Source organism: Halichoerus grypus, chromosome 3 (assembly GCF_964656455.1).
Source record: "Halichoerus grypus chromosome 3, mHalGry1.hap1.1, whole genome shotgun sequence".
In the NCBI taxonomy this organism is placed as follows: domain Eukaryota; kingdom Metazoa; phylum Chordata; class Mammalia; order Carnivora; family Phocidae; genus Halichoerus; species Halichoerus grypus.
Window position 1 is genome coordinate 183,688,761 of NC_135714.1, and position 23,327 is coordinate 183,712,087.

At 36.1% G+C, this 23,327-nt stretch overlaps 1 protein-coding gene across 3 annotated transcripts in view; it reads right to left on the bottom strand.

Moving 5' to 3' along the window:
• Positions 1–23,327, bottom strand: part of DLC1 (DLC1 Rho GTPase activating protein) — a 390,592-nt gene that overhangs the window by 284,599 nt on the left and 82,666 nt on the right. For all 3 annotated transcript variants that reach the window (XM_036077117.2, XM_078069671.1, XM_036077164.2), the window contains exons 2-3: positions 17,381–17,530; positions 1,036–1,176 (exon numbers count right to left, since the gene is read on the bottom strand). In XM_036077117.2, coding sequence (XP_035933010.1) covers positions 1,036–1,176; positions 17,381–17,530 — 291 coding nt within the window. The remainder of the gene's footprint in view (positions 1–1,035; positions 1,177–17,380; positions 17,531–23,327) is intronic.

Sequence of the window (23,327 nt, forward strand, 5' to 3'; positions counted from 1 at the left end):
TTTCACTGTTTACTTACCTACCCCGCTTTGCTAGATTGTGAGCTGTTTAAAGATGGAAAATATGTTTTACTCCACTCCCACTCTTTCATCTAGCATAGTGCATTCAATAAATATTCTATTAAAAAATGCTCTAGATATTCTTGCAATTGAACATATCTACCATGTTAAATTCAGAGTATTCTCTTTTGAGTCCTATTTCAAACTTGCCTTTTATTTTAAAGTCAGGCAAACAAGCAATCCAAACTTGTTTCTCTGTGTTAAGCTAACATGGGCATTAAAAAAAATAATACGCCACTGTGATTTTCACTAAACTAGGAAAGGTTATTTTTGAGCTGCTGGGACTTCAGATATTTGAAGTAGTAATTACTTCCTCCATAAATGTTACCTTTTACAGTCAAATACTGCTTTCCTGTAGCCGTTCAACTTTTTACTTAAAGGAAAATGTCTTTTATTTATAATTCACCCTGCTATATTATTACGTGTGGTAATTCTCCTTTTATTTGTTTTGGTAGCACTGTAAAGTTGATGAAGCATCATAATAATAATGACGGTAGCTTACATTTACTCAGTATTTATTCTGTGCCAAGCATTTCACTAAGTACTTTACATGAACTATGTCATTTAATACCCACATAAAATTTATGATGTGTGTAAATTTATATATCTCTATCTCTCTATCTAGTCTTAGGCGATTTTCTGACTAGTAAGTGGTGTGGTCAGGATAATAATTCAGGGAGAACCATCTCTAGATTTTTTGCTCTTGGTTCTTTAAAGATCTGAGTATACAGCAACAAAATTTGATACTATATTTTGCATAATTCTAGAACCATGACCTGTTTTAGTGAAGTACTTGTGTTATCGGTTATAAAGCAAACAAACAACATATGTTGGATTGTACTTAATTAAATGCTATCAAGTCACTGAAACTAAGACTCAAGGAGTATTTCTTCTATATTGAATGGATGAGATATCAACTCTTACCTTATGATTATCAGCATTTCATGTTAAAACTGACTGTTATCATTTATAACTTACCGTAGACTTGGGTTTGGTTCCAGAACTGGCCACTGGGGTGGAAGATGGTAGGTCGGTAGATTCGGAGTTAGAAGACAAATTTATTTGTGTCTGATTTACTGAAATGGTATCTGCTCCACTCTCAGATCCTGACTCCAGATCCTATTAAAAAAATGCATTGATATGAAAGGCATGTACATGCTCTCTTCCGGCCTTTTTCCCCTGCTACCAGCATCTTTCCACCTCTTCCTACTCCCAACACACACTGACATGCTAAAGAGTTGCTGACAACTGACACTGACACGTCACCCGTAACCATGCATTAGTTTGTAATAAAGAACTATAACCTTTCAGAGGGTCTGATTTTAAAGGGCAAATACTAGAGAAAGTGTTAATATATTTCTTTAGTAATTAAACAGCTTATTGAAAATTAGAAGGGCAGTAGTGGGAGCTAGCTGGGCACTGCAGTAAGTCAGGAGGTAGAAGCCCATAGATACCCCTTACTCACTATATGACCTGAGTAACTCACTTAACACCCCTTATGCAAGAGGGAGATTGTGAGTGTCAAATGAAAAGACAGTTCTCATTTCTCCTCACCTCATTTTTGTCTGTGTTCTCATCAGACCTCCATGGTGATACCTACAATGGCTTGGATTCATTTAGTCTGTCTACCTAATAAATTATGAGCTATTTGAGTGCTAAGAATTATGCTTTGACATCTGTGATTCAATTCCCTCATTTGGAAATGGGTATAATAGAGTTCAGGTTCAAGACGGTGATGTAGGAAGATTCTGAAATCACCTCCTCCACAGATCATACCAAATTACACCTATTAATAGAACAAATCCTTGTGAAGAACTGAAAATTGACTGAACAGCTACTGAACAACTAAAGACAGAGAGAATGGCAAGAGAACAGCAATAAAGATGGATGGTAACAAAGGGAACTCCCGCTCCTAACACTGCAAATGGCAGTGGGGAGGGAGGGATAGCACTGAGGGACCAGGAACAGGCCCCTCTGTCTTTGGGCACAGAAAAACAAAAAACAAAACAAAACAAAAAACAAAACATGGTTTAAAAGAGCAACTAGCACAGAAAACAGACAACAATAGAACTCTGCCAGGCTGCAGAGGAGCTGCAAGAAAGCTCTCCAGGTCAGAGGAACTGGAGAACAAGCCGGTTTATATTCCCATCCCACCTTGAAAGCCTAGACTGCAGCAGGATCCAGACACCATAATGGGAGTGCCCAGTTATCTCTGTGAGTTTGCAACTCCAGTGAGCCCAGGGTCTGCAAGCCCACACCAGCCCTAGTTATGCTGGGGCACAGAAAAGAGAAGCCAGAGTTTAAAAGGGCTGAGGAACTGTGGGGATGCTCTCTCCCCCTCAGCCTTAAAAGCCCAGGCTGGAGCAGGATTTGGCTGTCAAGAGGAGAAGTTTCAGACACCACAAATGGAGGGTCCTAATGGCATACCAGGAAGGTCCTGATGGGTCTAGTTGTCATAGGGAGTTTGTAGTCTCAGTGAGCCCAGGGTCCACCAGCCTACACCAGTCACCCTGTGACTGGGGCAGAGAAAACAGGCCAGCCATGGTTTTGTGTTTTGTTTTTTTAACTTTTAATTATTCTAATTTTTTTTTTTTACATTTTAAAATTTGTCCTGTCTTGTTTTAATTTTATTCTTTTTGATTTTGTTCGTTCTTCTCTTTTTTCTTTTCTTCTTTTTTCCTTTTCTTTTTTCTTTTCTTCTTTTATTTCATTATTTTCTTTTGTCTTTTATATTATTTTCTTTATTTAATATTTTCTAATTAATTAATTTTTTCTAATATTTAATTTTATTAGAAAATAACTAGCACATACAGCCAGCCAACAAAAGCACAGCACACAGAGTCTGCATAGGGGACACCATACACAAGACCACTCCTTCAACTTCAGGACAAGTAGCTGTTTCATCTAATCCATAGAAACAAACACAGGAAGTCAAGCAAAATGGGGAAACAGGAATATGCTCCAAAAGAACAAGAAAAAACCTCAGAAAAGAACTAAATGAAACAGATATAAGCAATCTGCCTGATAAAGAATTTAAAGTAATGATCATAATCATGCCCACTGGGCTAGAGAAAAGAATGGAGAGCTCAGTGAGACCTTCAATAAAGAAATAGAAAATATTAAAAAGAACCAAGAAAAGTTGAAGAATACAATAACTGAAATAAAAAACACACTAGAGAGAATCAACAGTAGATGAGAGGATACAGAACAGATGAGTGATCTGAAAGAAAGGATAATGGAAAGCATATAAACTTAAGATCAAAAAGAGAAAATAATTTTAAACCATGGGGATAGACTAAGAGATCTCTTGGACAACATCCTGTGAACAAATATTCATATTATAGTGATCCTTGAAAAAGAGAGAAAGGTGTAGAAAACTTATCTGAAGAAATAATAACTGAATACTTCCCTAACCTAGGAGGGAAATAGATATCTAAGTCCAAGAAGAACAGAGAGTTCCAAACAAGATGAACCCAAGGAGGTCCATGCCATGGCACATAATGATTGAAATGTCAAAGGTTAAAGATAAAGAGAGTATCTTAAAAACAAGAGAGAAACAAAGAGTTACCTACAAGGGAAAACCTGTAAGATTATCTGCTAATTTTCCAACAGAAACTTTGCAAGCCAGAAGAGAGTGATATATATGATATATTCAAAGTGCTGAAGGGGAAAAAAAAAACAACCATAAACAAGAATACTCTATCTGGCAAGGTTATCATTCAGATTTGAAAGAGAGATAAAGAATTTCCCAGACAAACAAAATATAAAGGAATTTATCACCACTTTACTAGCCTTACAAGAAATGTGAAGGGAACTTCTTTAAGTGGAAAAGAAATGGCCATAATTAGACATAAGAAAAATATGTATAAAAAGATATAAAATATAACAACATATATTCTTTCTTTCCTTCCTTCCTTCCTTCCCTCTTCTTTCCTTCCTTCTTTCAATGTGTTTGAACTTAAATGACCATAAAATGAATATGGACTGCTATTAACTTAGGATGTTATATATGAACCTCATGAAAAATTGCAAACCCAAAACCTATGGTAGATACACAAAAAATAAAGAGAAATAAAGCCAAACAAAACACTATAGATATCCATCGATTGCAAAGAAAGAGATCTAGAGAAGAAGAAAGGAACAAAGAACTACAAAAACAACCAGAAAACAAAATTTAAAAATGGCAATAAGAATATATCTATCAATAATTACTTTAAATTGAGCCCAGATGTCCACTGACAGAGGAATGGATAAAGCAGGTGTGGTATATATATACAATGGAATATTACTCAGCCATCAGAAAGGATGAAATCTTACCATTTACACTGACATGGATAGAACTGGAGGTTATTATGCTGAATGAAATAAGTCAATCAGAGAAAGACAATTATCATATGGTTTCACTCATATGTGGGATATAAGAAACAGTGCAGAGAATCATAAGGAAAGGGAGGGAAAACTGAATGGGAAGAAATCAGAAAGGGAGACAAACCATGAGAGACTCTTAACTATAGGAAACAAACTGAGGGTTGCTGGAGGGGAGGTGGCTGGGGGGATGGGGTAACTGGGTGATGGTCATTAAGGAGGGCATCTGATGTGATGAACACTGGGTGTTACATGCAACTGATAAATTACTGAACTCTACATCTGAAACTCATGATGTACTATATGTTGGATAATTGAATTTAAATAAATAAAAAATAATTACTTTAAATGTAAATGGCCCAAATGCTCTAATCAAAAGACATAGAGTGGCAGAACGGATAAAAAAAAAACCAAGACCCATCTATATGGTGCCTACAAGAAACTCACCTCAGACCTAAAGACACATATAGTCTGAAAGTGAAAGGGAAGGAAAAGCATTCGCCATGCAAATGGAAGTGAAAAAAAAAAGGCAGGTTAGCAATACTTACATCAGACAAAACAGACTTTAAAACAAAGACTAATGAGACAAAGAAGGGCATAATATAATGATAAGTGGATCAATTTAACAAGAGGATATAACATTTGTAAATATCTATATACCCAATACTGGAGCACCTAAATACAAAAAACAAATATTGATGGACATAAAGAGAGAAATTGATGGTAATACAATAATACTAGTGAACTTTAACACTTCACTTACATCAATGGATGGATAGATCATCCAGATAAAATCAATAAGGAAGCAATGTCTTTGAATGACACACTGGACCAGATGGACATAACAGATATATACAGAATATTCCACCCAGAAGCAATAGAATACACATTCTTTTCAAGTGCACATGAAACATCCTCCAGAACACATCCACATACTAGGCCATAAAACAAGCCTCAATAAATTTAAGAAGACTGATATCATACCATGCATCTTTTCTGACCACAGTGGTATGAACATAGAAATAAATCACAAGGAAAAAAACTGGAAAAAACACAAACATGTGGAGACTAAACAAGATGATACTAAACAACAAACATATCAATGAAGCAATCAAAGAATAGAAAATTAAAAAAAATACATGGAGAGAAATGAAAATGAAAGTAGAATGGTCCCAAATCTCTGTGACAAGGCCAAAACAGTTCCAAGAGGGAAGTATAAAGCAATATAGCCCTGCTTCAAGAAATAAGAAAAAACAACAACAACAAATAAACAACCTAACCTTACACCTAAAGGAACTAGAATAAGAACAAACAAAGCCCAAAGTGAATAGAAGAAAATAAATAATAAAGACCCAGAGCAGAAATAAATGACATAGAGACTAAAAAATAAATAAAATGATCAATGAAAACATGAGCTGGTTCTCTGAAAACAAAATTGACAAACCCTTAGCCATATTCATTAAAAAAAAAAGGAAAATGACCCAAATAAATAAAATCAGAGATAAGGAGGAGAAGCAACAACTGACATCACAGAAATACAAAGGAGTACAGGAGAATACTATGAAAAATTATATGCCAACAAACGAGACAATAGAAGAAGTGGATAAATTCCTAGAAACATACAATCTTCCAAAAATGAACCAGGAAGAAATAGAAAATTTAACAGACCAATTATAAGTAATGAAAATGAATTGGCAATAAAAAAAAACTACCAAAAAATAAAAGTTCAGGAACAGATAGATTCACAAGTGAATTCTACCAGACATTTAAAGAAGAGTTAATATCTATTCTCCTCAAACTATTCCAAAAAAAAAAAAAAATAGAAGAGGAAGGAAAGCTTCCCAATACATTTTACAAGGTGGGCATTACCCTGATACCAAAACCAAACAAAGACACCACAACAAAACAAAACAAAACAAAACAAAACAAACAAAAACCAAAAACAAACTATAGGGCAATATCCCTGATGAACATAGATGCAAAAATCCTCAACAAAATATTAGCAAACCACATACAACAATGAATCAAAAAGATCATTCACTATGATCAGGTGGGATTTATTCCTGGAATGCAAAGATGGTTCAATTTTTGCAATCAATCAACATTATACACTACATCAACAAACTGAAGGATAAAAATCCTATGATCGTCTCAATATATGCAGGAAAAGCATTTGACAAAATTCAACACTGATTCATGATAAAAACTCTCAACAAAATGGGATTAGAGGTAATATGCCTCAATATAATAAAGGTCACATATGAAAAACCCACAGGTTACATCATCCTCAATGGGGAAAACTGAGTTTTTCCTCTAAGATCAGGAACAAGCCCAGGATGTCCTCTCTCAACACTTTTATTCAACATAGTACTAGGAGTCCTAGCCACAGCAATTAGACAAGAAAAATAAATGAGGCATTTATATTGGTAAAGAAGAAATTAAACTGTCACTATTTACAGACGACATGATAGTATACATAGATAATCCTAAAGACTCCACCAAAAAACTACTAGAAGTATAAATAACTTCAATAAAGTGGCAGGATACAAGATTAATACCCAGTAATTGGTAGCATTTCTATACACTAACAATGAGGTAGCAGAAAGAGAAATTAAAAAACAAAACCATTTACAACTGCACCAAAAAGAATAAAATACCTAGGAATAAACTTAACCAAAGAGGAGAAAGATCTGTATTCTGAAAACTATAAAACACTGATGAAAGAAATTAAATGTGACACAAACAAATGGAAAGATATTCTGTACTTATCGATTGGAAGAATTAATATTGTCAAAATGTCTATATTACCCAAGCAACCTACACATTCAATGCTATCCCTATCAAAATACCAACAACATTCTTAATATAACTAGAACAAATAATACTAACATTTGTATGGAACCACAAAAGACTCCAAATAGTCAAAGCAATCCTGAGAAAGAACAAAACTGGAGGTATTACAACCCCAGATTACAAGTTATACTACAAAGCTGTAGTAATCAAAACAGTATGGTACTGGCACAAAATAGATGCATAGATCAATAGACTGAATAGAGAGCCCAGAAATAAAGCCACATTTAAATGGTTAACTAATCTATGACAAAGGAGGCAATAATACACAATGGAGAAAGGACAGTCTTTTCAATAAATGGTGCTGGGAAAACTGGACAGCTACATGTAAAAGAATGAAACTGGACCACTTTTTAACACCATACACAAAAATAAACTCAAAATGGATTAAATACCTAAATGTGAGACCTGAAACCATAAAAATCCTAGAAAAGAACACAGGCAGTAATTTCTCTGACATCAGCCATAGCAACATTTTTCTAGCTATGTCTCCTAAGGCAAGGGAAACAAAAGCAAAAATAAACTATTGGGACTACATCAAAATAAAAAGCTTTGGCACAGAAAAGGAAACCATCAACAAAACAAAAAGAGCTGACTGAATGGGAGAAGATATTTGCAAATGATATATCTAATAATATCCAAAATATATAAAGAACTTATACAATTCAACACCAAAAAAACAAGCAACTTATTAAAAAAAAATGAGCAGAGGACTTAAACGGATATTATTTCAAAGACACACACATGGCCAATAGACACATGAAAAGATGCTAAACATCACTATTCATCAAGGAAATGTAAATCAAACCCACAGTGAGATATTACCCCAACCTGTTAGAATAACTAAAATCAAGAAGACAAGGAACAAAAAGGGTTGGCAGGCAAGTGGCGAAAAAGGAACCCTTGTGCACTGTTCATGGGAATGTAAACTGGTGCAACCGCCATGGAAAAGAATATGGAGGCTCCTTAAAAAATTAAAATAGATATATCATATTATCTAGTGATCTAGTAATTCCACTATTGGGTATTTATCCAGGGAAGATGAAAACACTAACTCTAAAAGACGTATTCAGGGCGCCTGGGTGGCTCAGTTGGTTAAGCGACTGCCTTCAGCTCAGGTCATGATCCTGGAGTCCCGGGATCGAGTCCCGCATTGGGCTCCCTGCTCAGCGGGGGGTCTGCTTCTCCCTCTGACCCTCTTTCCGCTCGTGCTCTCTGTCTCTCATTCTCTCTCTCTCAAATAAATAAATAAAATCTTTAAAAAAAAAAATAAAAGATGTATTCATCCCTATGTTTATTGTAGCATTATTTAAATAGCCAAGACATGGAAGCAATCTAGGTGTCCATCAATAGATGAATGGATAAGGAAGATATGATATATACATATATATGGCCATAAAATATTTCATGGCCATAAAAAAGGATGAGATCATGCCATCTGAGTAACATGGATGGACTTAGAGGATATTTTGCTAAGTGAAATAAGTCAGACTGAGAAAGACAAATACCATATGATTTCACTCAAATGGAATCTAAAAAAAGTGAGTAAACAAAAAGAATTTCTGTATAAATACAGAGAACAAACTGATGGTTGCTAGAGGGAAAAGGGATGGGGAGTTGAGCAAAATGGGTAAAGGGGAGAGGGAGATACAGGCCTCCAGTTATAGAATGAGTAAGTCATGGGAATAAGAAGCAGAGCATAAGGAATATAGTCAATGATAATGTAATAACAATGTAATGGGATAGATGGTATCTATGCTTGTGGTGAACATAATGTAATATATAAACTTGTCAAATCACTAAGCTGTACAACTGAAACTAATGTAACATTGCATGTCAACAAAACTCAAATTTAAAAAAGGAAATGAGTATAAATAATAGCATGCACTCATAGAGTTTCATGAAGATTAAGCAAGATATATGCAAAGTACATGTTATTTTTAATATCATTATGTCTTCTTAAAACTAGTACATGGTATGTATATAAGACATGTCTGCTGAGTAATGCAATTACTTTGTAATCTCTCCAAAGGCAGTGCATTTAATCCATCAAATGTTCTGTTTATGTTATAAGGTAGCCTGAGAGCATAAAGGAAAGTTGGGGGTGAGAGGAATCCCCAGAGGAGGCAGCAGAGGCTCATTTCACTTTATAATTTTAACCTGAGAAAACTATGAGTTAAATACCTTTGTGCCTACTCTCTACATCTCAACTTTCTCATGGCCCATATGGTTGAGTATCATCTACACTGCATTTATACTTTCTGGCCTTACGTTCTACCATTCTCTTGTTTCTTGGTGTGCTTTAGCCATACTGGTTGTTTTTCAGTTCTTTTTTTTTGTTTTTGTTTTTTGTTTTATTTTTATTGTTATGTTAATCACCATACATTACATCATTAGTTTTTGATGTAGTGTTCTATGATTCATTGTTTGTGTATAACACCCAGTGCTCCATGCCGAACGTGCCCTCTTTAATACCCATCACAAGGCTAACCCATCCTCCCACCCCCCTCCCCTCTAGAACCCTCAGTTTGTTTTTCAGAGTCCATCGTCTCTCATGGTTCGTCTCCTCCTCCGATTTCCCCCTCTTCATTCTTCCCCTCCTGCTATCTTCTTCTTCTTCTTTTTTTTTTAACATACATTGTATTATTTGTTTCAGAGGTACAGATCTGCGATTCAGTTTTTCTAAAACACCAAACTGGTTTCTACAGCAGGAACTATGTCTTTCTTGTCTCTCGTCTCAGAATTTCCCTTTGCTGGCCAACCAGGTTTTGCTTGAATATTCATCGACATTTCAAGCTAAAGGAGTTTCTTCCCTTCAACCTCTACAGTATATCATTATTTTATAATCTATTACCTTGTTTATCTACATGTATCAATTATATCCATCCATCATCCTATTTATCTATCCATCCATCTTTCCATCCATCCACCCTCCACTCATCTCTTTTTCTAATCTTATCTGTTTCTTTTTTTGAAGATTTTATTTATTTATTTATTTGACAGAGAGAGAGAGAGAGAGAACACAAGCAGGCAGAACAGCAGGCAGAGGGAGAGGGAGAAAGAGGCTCCCTGCTGAGCAGAGAGCCCGACGTGGACTTGATCCCAGGACCCTGGGATCATAACCTGAGCTGAAGGCAGACACTTAACTGCTGAGCCACCCAGGTGCCCATCTGTTTCTCTTTATTGGAATCTATGTATCACAACAGTATGGACTTCACCTGTCTTGTTCACCGATATATCATAGTTCCTGGCATGTAAAACATGCTCATTAAATATTGTTTTAAGAAAGAATAGCTAGACTCAAAAATATTAATAACTCTTTCTTAGTCCTCACAATCAAAGTAGTTTTATAGTTTTTTTGCTATGAAATAATAAATCACCAATAGCATTGAAAGGGTCCAAGGGGGAAATACAGAGGGGTTGGTAAAAAGGGCACAAACTTTCAGCTATAAGATGAATAAGGTCTGAGGATCTAGTGTAAAATATGGTGACTACAGTTGATAAGACTATATTAAAAAATAATAATTGAAATTTGCTAAGAGAGGGTGCCTGTGTGGCTCAGTCAGTTGAGCATCTGACTCTTGATTTCAGCTCCAATCATGATCTCAGGGTTACGAGATTGAGCCCCATGTTGGGCTCTGCAATCAGTGCACAGTCTGCTTGAGATTCTTTCTCTCCTCTCCCTTGGCCCCCCACCCACTCTCTCTCTCTCTCTCGAATAGATAAATGAATGAAATCTTTAAAAAAATAAATTTGCTAAGAGAATAGATCTAAAATGTTCTTTTCACCAAAAAAAAAAAAAAAAAAAAAAAAAAACCAACACCTAAAGATAAATATGTGAGGTGATGGATGTGTTCATTAACTGGCTGATGGGAGTTTTTTCACATGTATACACATATCAAACCACCACGAAGTGCACTTTAAATAGATTACAATTTTATTTATCAATTATACCTTAATAAAGCTGAAATAAAAGAAAAAGATAAAGACTGAATCATGAAGAAAGAGAAAATCTTGACAGACCAATAATTACGGAGATTAAAGTAGTAATAAAAAATCTTCCAACAATGGAAAGGCCAGGATCGGATAGTTTCACTGAGGAAGTCTACCAAACATTTAAAGAAGAATTAATGCCAATCTTTCTTAAACTCTTCCCCAAAAAAATGAACAGAAGGGAATACTCCCAAACTCAATTTACAAGGCCAGCATTACCCTGTTACCAGAGCCAGATAAAGACACTATAAGAAAAACAAAACAAAACAAAAAAACAAAAATAAAAAAAACTACAGGTAAATATCCTTGATATAGATGCAAAAATTCTCAACAGAATTCTAGCAAACAGCATTCAACAGCACATTAAAAGCATGTTACACCATGATCAAATGGGATGCAAGCATGTTTAACATATACAAATCAACAAATGTGATGCACCACATTAACAGAATAAAGGATAAAAATATAATCATCTCAATAGATAAAGTATTTGACAAAATTCAATACCTTCTCATAATAAAAGCTCTCACCAAATTGTGTATAGAAGAAATATATCTCAATATAATAAGAGCCATGTATGACAAAGCCACAGCTAACATCATATTCAATGGTGAAAAAAATGAAAACTTTTCCTCTAAAATCAGGAACATGACAAGGGTGCCCACTCCCATCACTCCTCCTCAACTGGAAGTTCTAGCCAGAGCAATTAACCATGAAAAATAAATAAAAGGCATTCTAATTGGAAGCAAAATTTCAAATTGAATCAACATCAAATTGACAGTTGTAAGTAGGAGGTAATTTATAAGCCATTTATATTTGACCTTTATGTATATCAGAACTCCTTTTGCTTTCCTGTTTATAATTTGATTAGGTGAGTAACAGGGTAACCTTCTGCCTTTCTAACAATACCACAGTTCTGAGGCAAACTGAGAAATATTTTAAAAATGTACCATTTACTGTGTTTTTACCTTTTTTTTTTTGTGTGTGTGTGTGTGTTTTTACCTTTTATTTTTATTTTTTTATTTTTTTATTTTATTTATTTATTTGAGAGAGAGAGAGAGAGAGAAACAGCATGAGAGGGGATAGGGTCAGAGGGAGAAGCAGGCTCCCCACTGAGCCGGGAGCCTGATGTGGGACTCGATCCCAGGACTCCGGGATCATGACCTGAGCCGAAGGCAGTCGCTTAACCAACTGAGCCACCCAGGCGCCCCGTGTTTTTACCTTTTAAAGACAATGCTATATAGCAATTACCTGCTTCAATATTCACTAACCCTATGAGGAGGATGTTATCATCATCACTTGACATGATAAAGTTAAGGCTTAAGGCAAGTAATTTGACCAAATTCACATTATACAGCAGGGCTGACATTAAAACTCAGATTTCTCAGATCCCAGAGTTCAACTTCCTTAATAGCTACTGTGACATTCTGCTGGGAGCTTAAAACACAACTACGTAAGTGATTTAAGGAGGGTCACAAATATGTAGTTTAGTACAAATCTTTATTATTTTGTTTGCTCTCTCTTCACTGTGAGAAATAAAATGCAAGCTCTCTCAGAATCTCTCACATCCATTCCTTCTTTTCTTTTTCCACTGCTACCATACCTAAAATACGTGGTTAACAAGCCCTAAATTATCATTACAACTGCCATCTAATAATTTCCCTGTGACTCACCTTTGCTTTGTATAATTCATCTTCCACATCATCTCCCTACTAGGCTCCATTTATCACTGTTACCCCATGCTTCAACTGTGCCAGGCAATGGGAATATAAAAATCTTGGAGTAGTTCCCACTATGGTAGGGAATACAGTATGATGTGCTATAGTAGAGATGCATACACAGTACAATTATGGCATAAAGGAGTGAGTAGCTAGTGATCCATTGGATATACAGATCTGGAGATAGCAAAAAAGGTCTCACTGGTGACCCTCAAATATGAAGAAAAAGTCATGTAATCCATGGTAATTTCCAGAGAGAATATTCTGTCAGACATAGAACCGAGTCTAAAATCTGGAGATAAAATTTAAGGGGTAAATATAAAAAGAGGAGTCACTTTAGTATATGAAAAGTACATTTGAGGATATGAAAGAAAAGGAAAGAGAGGAGCCAGAAGTCCAGGGAGTTGTGAAATCCAAGGAGGAGAGGATGTGCAATTGCATCAAATGCTACAGCTGAAGACTGAGGAGCTACTACTGGATTTTTCAGACAGGAGATGAGTTGCAGAGAAATGATGGAGCAATAGACAAGAATTAAATCACAGAATATATACTAGGTGAAGAGGAGCTTGGCTCATAGGGGAGGATGTAGGAGGAAAAAAGAGAAGAAAAGGGGTACCTATAAATATTTGCAGTTGTGAGGCTGCAAAGTTCCTGTCAATTGTCCATTTTCTCTATGAAGAGGAATGCAAGGATGTTTGCTAAGAGATAGGTGTAAGGGTTGGGCAGCGTTTGGGGAGAAGAGTGAAATTCTTGAATAGCCTCTTTGGACTATGGGAAAAGGTCCAGGAAGGCCAAAAAATACTGTAGATCAGTGCTGGAGGTTCAATTAAAGGTAGTGAAATGGGTTCTGGCTTATATGTTTCTTAAGCTTCTCGATGGCATAGATGAAATACCTGAAGATATTATCAATATTGCCTTGTTTACATGTTAATTCAAACCCAATTAGTAACTTAATATTCAGAATACCTTGTTATCAGGGAAAAAATTCCTCAACTGTCAGAAAAGGGGATTCTGGTCCTGGAAATGGCACTTATTCCATTGTGAATGAACAATTTGCATCTTGGGAAGGGTTATAATATAGAGGAATGAGCAGAATATAGCAGAATGAGCATTGAAGTCTGACATATGTGGAAGTAAATCTTACCATCTGTCTGTCTTTCAGTAAATTACTCACCACTCCCCACCTGTATGACCTTAGGTAAATTACTCATCTTCTCTGGAGCTCAGCTTCTTATTTTAAGATTGTTAAGGGTAAATGAAGTAACATATATAAAGATTAGTGCTCAGTAAATACTACTGTCTTCTCCATTCCCCACTCACATTCATTCCATGAGATGGGCCATCATTTGCCAGCTCTAAGAGACTGACACGAAGTGGGTACTTGGACAAAATCAAATATTTGGACTTCAGAGGAGAAAACCAGATCCTGGGCTGGGGTGAACCACCAAGGTACAGCCAACTTGCAAGTCTCTATCAAGTCAGCCTCCTTTAAATCTTTATTTCTATTCTGTTTCTATTTCTATTATTTTATTTATTTTTTCATCTTCAAGCCATTCTTAAAGACTTTAGTCTATTATTTTTTTTATTCCCTTTATTATAGATAAAAAGCTCACTCCAGCACTTTCTCATAAGGAATCTCAAACTGAGATCACTGTTTCATTTTGTGTCCTGTCTTCCCTGTTAAACTGTAAATTGACAGGGGAGTATAAGGGTGTGAAAGAGGGAGTGTCTCCTCCGAATCTGGGACAGTGCTCCTTGCTAGATGATCAAGGTCATAATCATGCTGCTATATTCTTTTATTCCATGGTGCAATTATCAAAAGAAATGGAAAGTGCCTGTGGAAAAAATTTTGAATGATGAGAGAATTTTAAAATTAGCTTTAAATACCAAGGAAGAGAAATAAAGAACGAGCGAGGACCTAGAAAAACCAAAAGACCAAAAAGATGTCTTGAGCGCTTCAGGCTATGTGTTATTCATCTTTAGCCTAGTGCCTGGTGTGAGTACATGGGAGAAGGAAAAGGAATAACACATTCTAAATATGTGCTCTGTGTCAGATCTGCACAATACATCTTAACATATATTCTTTCATTTACTCCTCCCAATGAGCCATTAGATAGGCAATAATATTGCCTTTTTCACATGAATTTGAAGTTGAGAAATCAAATAATCTTCTTGTATTCTTAGATATTCAGTTGTAGAGCTTGTATTTGAACCCAGGCCTGCAAACTTTGAAGTTCATAAGGTTTCTATGGTATTATTTTGCCTATTCCAAGTATATACTGAGCTGAAAACTTAGAACAGATCTCTATTCATATAATCAACCATTGCTCAGCAATGGTGGTGATATTCCATGAGACAGTGCATGTAATTAAAATCTAGTTTATATTTTAAATGGAGGCAGAAGATGTAGATGTAGGTGAATCCTAAAATCATCACCTGTATTTGTTCCTGTTTTTGTTTTGTCTTTACCACTGAACAAAGAAACTTGTCTAGCAGAGAAGAGCTGTCTTGCTTTCTGAGATGGAGATGACAATATGAAGGTGCATTCAGCAGAAATCTGGGTTGGGTTTTTTCCTCTAAATACATGGGGATTGAGGAAAGTTCAATATAGATGGAAAAGGGGAGAGATTAAAAAGATAGGGAGATATTAACAATTCTTACCAGACAACTTCCAAAGAGAAAATGTGTCCCGTGCCTACATTCATGGCAAAGAACTACTAAAAAATACCTCTTATTGAAAAATATGGTTATTTCTGGCTTTAAAAGTGATGAAAATGAGTATAATTGTTCTACACACCCTTCATATGTAATCAAGATTAAAACACCCCTTCTTGTTGGTCTTCAGATTACTTTAATTGTATTTCTTCCATTGGGATGCCTGTCCTATTAAAGTATGTGCAAGACACTATGGCAGCACCATGGAAGGAGTAACTGATTATGGGAAGACAGAAGGAGATGTAGGCAAGATTTCACTGTAAAGATGAATGAGATGAATCCTGAAGGGTAAGAAAAAATTATCCAGAAGGTCACAGGCAAAAACAAATATCTATTAGATTTTAAGTTGAAGCACCTAATTTCTTTTCCTTCCTTCCTTCCTTCCCTCCCTCCCTCCTTCCTTCCTCCCTCCCTCCCTTCCTTCCTCTTCATCTCTTTCTCTCTCTCTCTCTCCATCGATCTGTCATCTATCATTTGCTTAAGCTCTAAGATATCCACCATAGTCAGCTAGAGAAAGCTGTGGTGTAGTGGTTAAATGACATGGCTCTAGATCAAGCCTCACTGGGTATGTACTTCAGCTCTGACACATATAATTACTAACTTCTCTGTTTCACTCGCTTGAAAAATGTGAGGAATGAATGTGTTAACATATATAAATCATTTAGAATCATACCTAACATATTCCAAGGTTAGCTATCATTTTGTTTATTTACTTTGAAATATTCTGCCTCAGTCAGAATAAGTCTTGAATAACTTCAGAATCAATGATAGAACTACACTAATTAAAAAATATGATCTAGTTTGGTAGGTGCTCAGATTTATATATAGGACTTTCCACCCCTTTGATCTTAGGTAAATACATAATTTCTTGCCTTAATGTGTTGATTATTGCATAGTGAAAGTAATAGATTAATTGAAAAGGGATTCATGGCTTAATTAAATCTACCATCACATTTGCTTGATCTATACAAACTAAGCCATTTAATATAAAGCTAATAGTAAATATGTAAAGTGTACAGTCAGTCCTGGCATCTGCCTTCCAAATTTTATTTTGAATGTCAGAATCTCAGAGGAGTGTCTGTCTTATATGAAATTAATGCACAATAGAATAAAATTCTCCCTCTGGCCTATTCATTGTGTTTCACAGAGTGAATTTTAGACTGCTTTCAAGTTAATCTCCTCTAAATTATTTCTTGTAGTATGGTGGGTCAGTCCAGCATCCATTCATCCATTCACGCATCTATCCAAACATCCACGCGTGCATGTGTGCATGCTGCAGATATTTAGGCATCTTTCACATGCAATGTAAATTTGTGAGATACTGGAAAAGAAATATTAAACAAGATAGACATAGCATTGTGAATGGTGTTCACAGGATGTCAGAGAAGACTGACAATGAGAGAAACAACTACAACAAAGATGATTTGATCTCTAGGAAACATAATTTCCCCAGGTGACCCTCTTTTTTGTCTAACTAATAATAACCATTTCCTTTTTAATCACACTTCTCTTTTAAATAATATTGCATCAAGCACAGGATTACTTGAGTGCTCTTTATGGAACACTTATCAGGGCCACATATAGGTAGTGCTCCCATCGAAGATGTTTCATTTGCAAGACGGACTGTATGAAATAAAGAGGTAGCATTCTCATGGGGAAAAGAAGCAGAAAGGAAAGCTCACAGGAATGTGCCGCCGCAGGTTCGTTGGTGTGCTGGACGGAGAGGAGCTGGTGCTGAGGGCATTCTCAATGTCCTGATCAAGTTGGTCCAGTTTCATAATTAGCAGCACCATGGAGTCCAGCCGCGCCCTATCTCGATCTTCTCTTATTTCCTGAGGAACAGAACATGTTGTTACTGAATCTGAAAGGCCATTTCTTGGAAAGAATAAAAAGTTCCCTGTTCCTCAATGTGACAAAAAGGACACTGAATAATAGGCAGCCTTCTACTCAACAGGGAAGGGAAGTTCTATTCTGTATCATCAATGGGCTCTTCATTGGGAAGATACTGACCTACTGCCAAGGAAGCATTTTACTTGAATTTTAAATATACATCTTCTGGAAAAAAGTGCAATGAAAAAGTAAAACATCAGCGAGGACTGATACATATTTACTACTTTTCAGTTCATTATTCTTGGGAAAAGTTATACATTACTTTTTTCATGGTACAAATCAACTATGACATACTAACTGTTTGTGGTTAGACATTTAAGGATCCATACAAGAGAATATTTTTGAAAGAATAGTATAGTAAAAAATTGGGAAAATAATCAAAGAAGGCAGGATTTCAGTTTGTGCAGTTGACAGGTTTTTTTTGTTTTTTTTGTTTTTTTGTTTTTTGCCTTGTACTCTTTTTTTAATTTTTATTGTTATGTTAATCACCATACATTATATCATTAGTTTTTGATGTAGTGTTCCATGATTCATTGTTTGTGTATAACACCCAGTGCTCCATGCAGAACGTGCCCTCTTTAACACCCATCACCAGATTAACGCATCCTCCCACCCCCCTCCCCTCTAAAACCCTCAGTTTGTTTTTCAGAGTCCATCGTCTCTCATGGTTCGTCTCCCCCTCCGATTACCCCCCTTCATTCTTCCCCTCCTGCTATCTTTTTTTTTTAACATATAATGTATTATTTGTTTCAGAGGTACAGATCTGTGATTCAACAGTCTTGCACAATTCACAGCACTCACCATAGCACATACCCTCCCCAATGTCTATCACCCAGCCACCCCTTGTTTGTTTTTGTTTTGTTTTGTTTTTGCATGGGGCCATTTACCTACTGTTACTTCAGGCTGTATCATTGTCAATATTTCTCTTCAAGCTTCTTTTTCTTTCAAGCACTTGAAAAAAGCCCCCACAGTTGTATATATTTTTGTAAATGATCACAGTTACACGTTCTAAATTCTCTATAGTATAGAGATATGTTTATGGAAATACTGTTGCTTACAGGAATACCTAAAGCTTCTCATTAACCTTATAGAGTTATTTGGCCATGACTGCTTACTATTCTTGCATATTCAAAGCAAGTCAATTAATATTAGGAATCTTCCAGATTCCCTGTGTGTTGTGTAAGGTATCAAGGTTGGGTAGAGTATTGGGTGGGGGAAAAAAGGCCATGGAAAGCACAGTAAGGTTCTTCAGAAGCAAAATCTGTTGAGAGATATAATAGACTTGGGGCTAGCCCTTTTGAGGAAAATCATTTGTCACTCATGTTGCCATCTTTTCATCTGTCTTTGATATTTATCTGGATGAAATCAGTTTTGAAAGGAACACTAGTAGAGACCTCAAAGGGAAAATATATCACAACAGAAGCTTGAGGGGTGTGGGTACAAGGGAGCTTGTGATGGTATTGGCAGTGGGATGGTAAGATGACTGCCTGAAACAGACCTTTTGTTTTTGGCATTTTTCTTTTAATCCCCTAAATTCTCTAGCCATCATTAGGAGGGAACCTCAAAGAACAGGGACTTACTAGGGTAATTTCATGGATTAAATAATTCTATAGGGGTCTCTGTATCCATAAGAGCCAGAGCAGATTGTTAATATTACAGAGCATTATTTTCCAGATGTCAAAGAATTGGTATATTAAATTAAATTGTTCGAAGAATCATTAATTAAGTTTGGGTATTAATTAATACCCAAGTAAGTTATTTGGGTAAGCTGAACTTGTGTTTGGTTTAACACACTAATGTCAAAATGAAATAGTCCTACTTCCAAAAAGACATCAATTTTGAGAATAAACTAAGAATTTTTTTGTTGTGTTAATTACTTCAGAATACTGTGCTGTGATTATTACTTAAATTTCCTTTCATTGTCCCTGCTGTCTAAGACATGTAATGAGACTCTGACACAATTACAGACTCTTGTCATCATAAAGTTTTATGCTTTGTGCTTAAGAGTGTCCAGGATATTTGCAAACAGACTTAAACCTTACTATATATCATGTCCCTCAGTGTTACAGAACTTTATTTTATTCAAAAGACCCTTATTGGGGTACCTGGGTGGCTCAGTTGGTTGAATGCCCAACTCCTGGTTTCAGCTCATGTCATGATTTCGGGGTCGTAAGATCGAGCCCTGCGGTGGGCTCCATGCTGGGTTTGGAGACTGCGTGAGATTCTCTCTCTCTCTCTCTCTCCCTCTGAGCCCCCACCCCCACCCTGCTTGTGTGGGCACACACGGTCTCTCTAAAAAAAGCAAAAAACAAAAACAAAAAAACCCAAAAGAGCATTATTTATAGTAAAATCCTGCTTCTACATTAAAATGGAGTCCTGGAAATATTGGAGATTATTCAGTGTAATTCTCTTTTAAATACCCGGAAAATGGAAAATCTGACTAATAGACGACTCAAAGTCCTCTTAATTACTTCTCCAATGTATTTGCTTGTATAATTTCCTTCTTTTTTAAACCAAAGTTTGTGTTTGGCAAGACAATGTTCTTTGCATCTCTATATCCACATATGTTTTTTGTGTGATTTTCATTTCCCAATTATAACATCCTCAAGCACAAAAATTATGTTTTTCTACCTGGCAGATGAGTCAAGTTATACATTGCACATGCAATATGTTTTCAGGAATAACAATAATGAAATCAGTGGGAGCCAGTGAAATAACATCTCCCAAAGCCTTAGAAAGTATATCTTGATATTTTTCCAGCTACTAAGTTAATGCTGGATAAAGCAGGATGTCATGAGTTGTCCTAGCCCTACCAGCAGTGGTCTCAGAAACAATTTGTCTTTGAATTAACTGGATGCTGAGATTGTGCTTTAAAAACATTTTCAAATCCATGGGCTGAGCGTCAAATTATTTCAAATGCTCTGCCAAAAGGAATAAAACCAAACATCCCTGGTCTAAATTATTCCTTTAGAGAAATAAGCCTATTGCTTTCCCCTTCCTTCCTGGATACTTCCTTATTCACCACCCATCACACTCAGCCTAAGTGTCAAATACACAGACCAGTATCCTGTGTTATACATCCATAAAACTTCACAAAATAGAGCTGACTATAAATCAGATGTTTTGGATGAATTTTATTGTCTTTGTTTTTAAAGCCCAGATATTAATATCTTACTGTCCTAACCTTTCATATGCCTATGGCTAAATTCCAGCAAATAGCTCATGCCTGAAAACAGAGCTGTATATTTGCAGGTTTTGGCTAGGTTGACTTCTATAGTGAACCTTTTATTTCATGCTTTCCCTGTCGTCCCATGAAGAGGAACTTCCTAATAAATGAAGCCACCTATTAATGAAGTTTTCGGTATTTCAATAACTTAACCCACACAAATCAAGGCCAAGACATTAAATTCTCTCCCCTCCCATCTTTCCTTCCTTCTTTCCTGCAGTCATAGCTGTTATGGGTCAAGCACCATTAAAGGGACAAAATAGTCACCAGTGATAAGAGATTAAAAAAAAAAAAATCCCGGCTTTCCTGAATATTATAGTCAACCATGAGAAGACAGACAACAGAAGTTAACAAATTCATAAGTAGGATGGTTTCACATAGGAACAAGTATAAGAAGCAAATATATAGGGTAAGAAGCTACACAATCACTGAAGAGGGGTTGTCCCACTTGGCATAGGGTGACTGGAAAAGAGTTTTCTGTGGAAGTGAGGGCTAAATCATGATCGGGAGAAAAAGAATGGGGTAGAAGAGAGATATGGAGGTGGAGATGGAGAGAGAGAGAAAGAAAGTGAGAGAGAAAGAAAGGAAAAAGAAGGAAGGAAAGAAGGAAGGAAGGCAGGAAGGCAGGCAGGCAGGAAGGAAGGAAGGAAGGAAGGAAACAAGGAGGGAGGGAGGGAAGGAAACAGAGGAGAAAGGAAGGAGGAGAACTGGGAAAATAGTATTCCATGCAGAGTGTTGAGTGACACCAAGATACTGAGACAGGAGTGAGTTGGATGAGTAAGAGGATCAGATAAAAGGTTGGGAATGCCGGGAAGGAGAGTAACAGGGAAAGGAATGAGTGCTAGGACAATGTGAGGGTGAATATAAACAGGAGCCAAATTATATTGTTATGAAGGTCACTGTAAAGAGGTCAAATTTATTCTTTGTAGTGGGGCCACTGGCAGGATGTCAGCAAATAAGTGATCCTCTACCCCAACTTTTAGGGTTCTTACCACATATATTGACAACTAAACATTTTGGAAACGTCACCCTACTTTACAGCCAGTGATGCCACATAACTAATACACACTAAATAGTTCAATTTATCTTAAGATTATTTTCTAGTCCTATAGTCTTTTTTTTCCCCCTGAAGTCTGAATTGGACCCACATTATGGTAATTATAAGGAAATAACAAATTTAAGAGCACACTTATTTTAATGAGCAATGAATAATATAAGGAATTTTGAATCACTATATGGTACACCTGAAACTAATATAACACTGTGTGTTAACTACAGTAGATTAAAAAAAACAACAACAATAAATACTTTCATAGCATGGCCATACATATTTTGAGATCAAAGTGAAAGAAGAAGGCACTCTTTGGGGAAGCTGTTTCTTGGAAGTAGGGAGTGGTATGTTGGTAAATGTTTAAAAACTAGATTCCACATAAAAAGAAAGTCCTGATTTGTAGCATGTGTCAATTTTTCTGTGACATAAATACTGCCATGGCCTATTTCCAGCTACCAACAGCTACCAACGAGACATTACTGAATGCAGAATTGGAAGAGATGCCCCAAGTTTTCTCTTGTGAGCTTATGTGAGCTGGTAACCAATAGTTGTAACTATGGTTTAGTCAATGTAATAACATATTGAAATAATGCATTTTATTTATTTAATGCATTTACTTTCCTTAACTTTTGCTTTTGTTGCCCAGGTAGAGTTCAGTCTAAATTTTAGACTTAAATTTAGTGTTTTTCTGGAGACTTCTTTTTTCTTAGTAGTCCTCACTTATCTGCCTTCCTTGAACTATCCATTATTTATGTTTGTAAAATACCTTAAAATTCATTATAATTAATATATCTTTATACTTCTATTTTTGACAGTAAGTCAAAACATTTCTTTGAGGAACTCATTATGTACTTGGATACTTTCCTCAGAATTTAAGACTTTAGACATCTAGGGCGCCTGGGTGGCTCAGTCGTTAAGCGTCTGCCTTCGGCTCAGGTCATGATCCCTGGGTCCTAGGATCGAGCCCCACATCGGGCTCCCTGCTCTGAGGGAAGCCTGCTTCTCCCTCTCCCACTCCCCCTGCTTGTGTTTCCTCTCTCGCTGTATCTCTCTCTGTCAAATAAATAAATAAAATCTTTTAAAGACTTTAGACATTTAGAACTCTAGGATCATGGCTATTGGTTCCATAGTGTCCTGACTTTGCAGAAGAATTCCAGGGAGCTTTAAGTCCAGATTACTTCTCTACTGACAAACTGAATAGAATAGAGCCCATCTCTCCCGACTCTCTGTCCTGGTCTCTTTACAATATTCCATTTTGCTTTCCTTTCATGGATGCAATTATTAATTTAATGCCATTCAGGTATCATTTATTCTCTCCTCAATTCCTGCAACCTGGTTTCATTCCTTCCAACATACAGAAACTATGTTTTGGAAGAACACCAATAACCATGATTAAATGCACAAAACTTTTGCATCTAGGCTAGTTCTTTAACACTTTTATTTAACAATAATTTGCTATGTT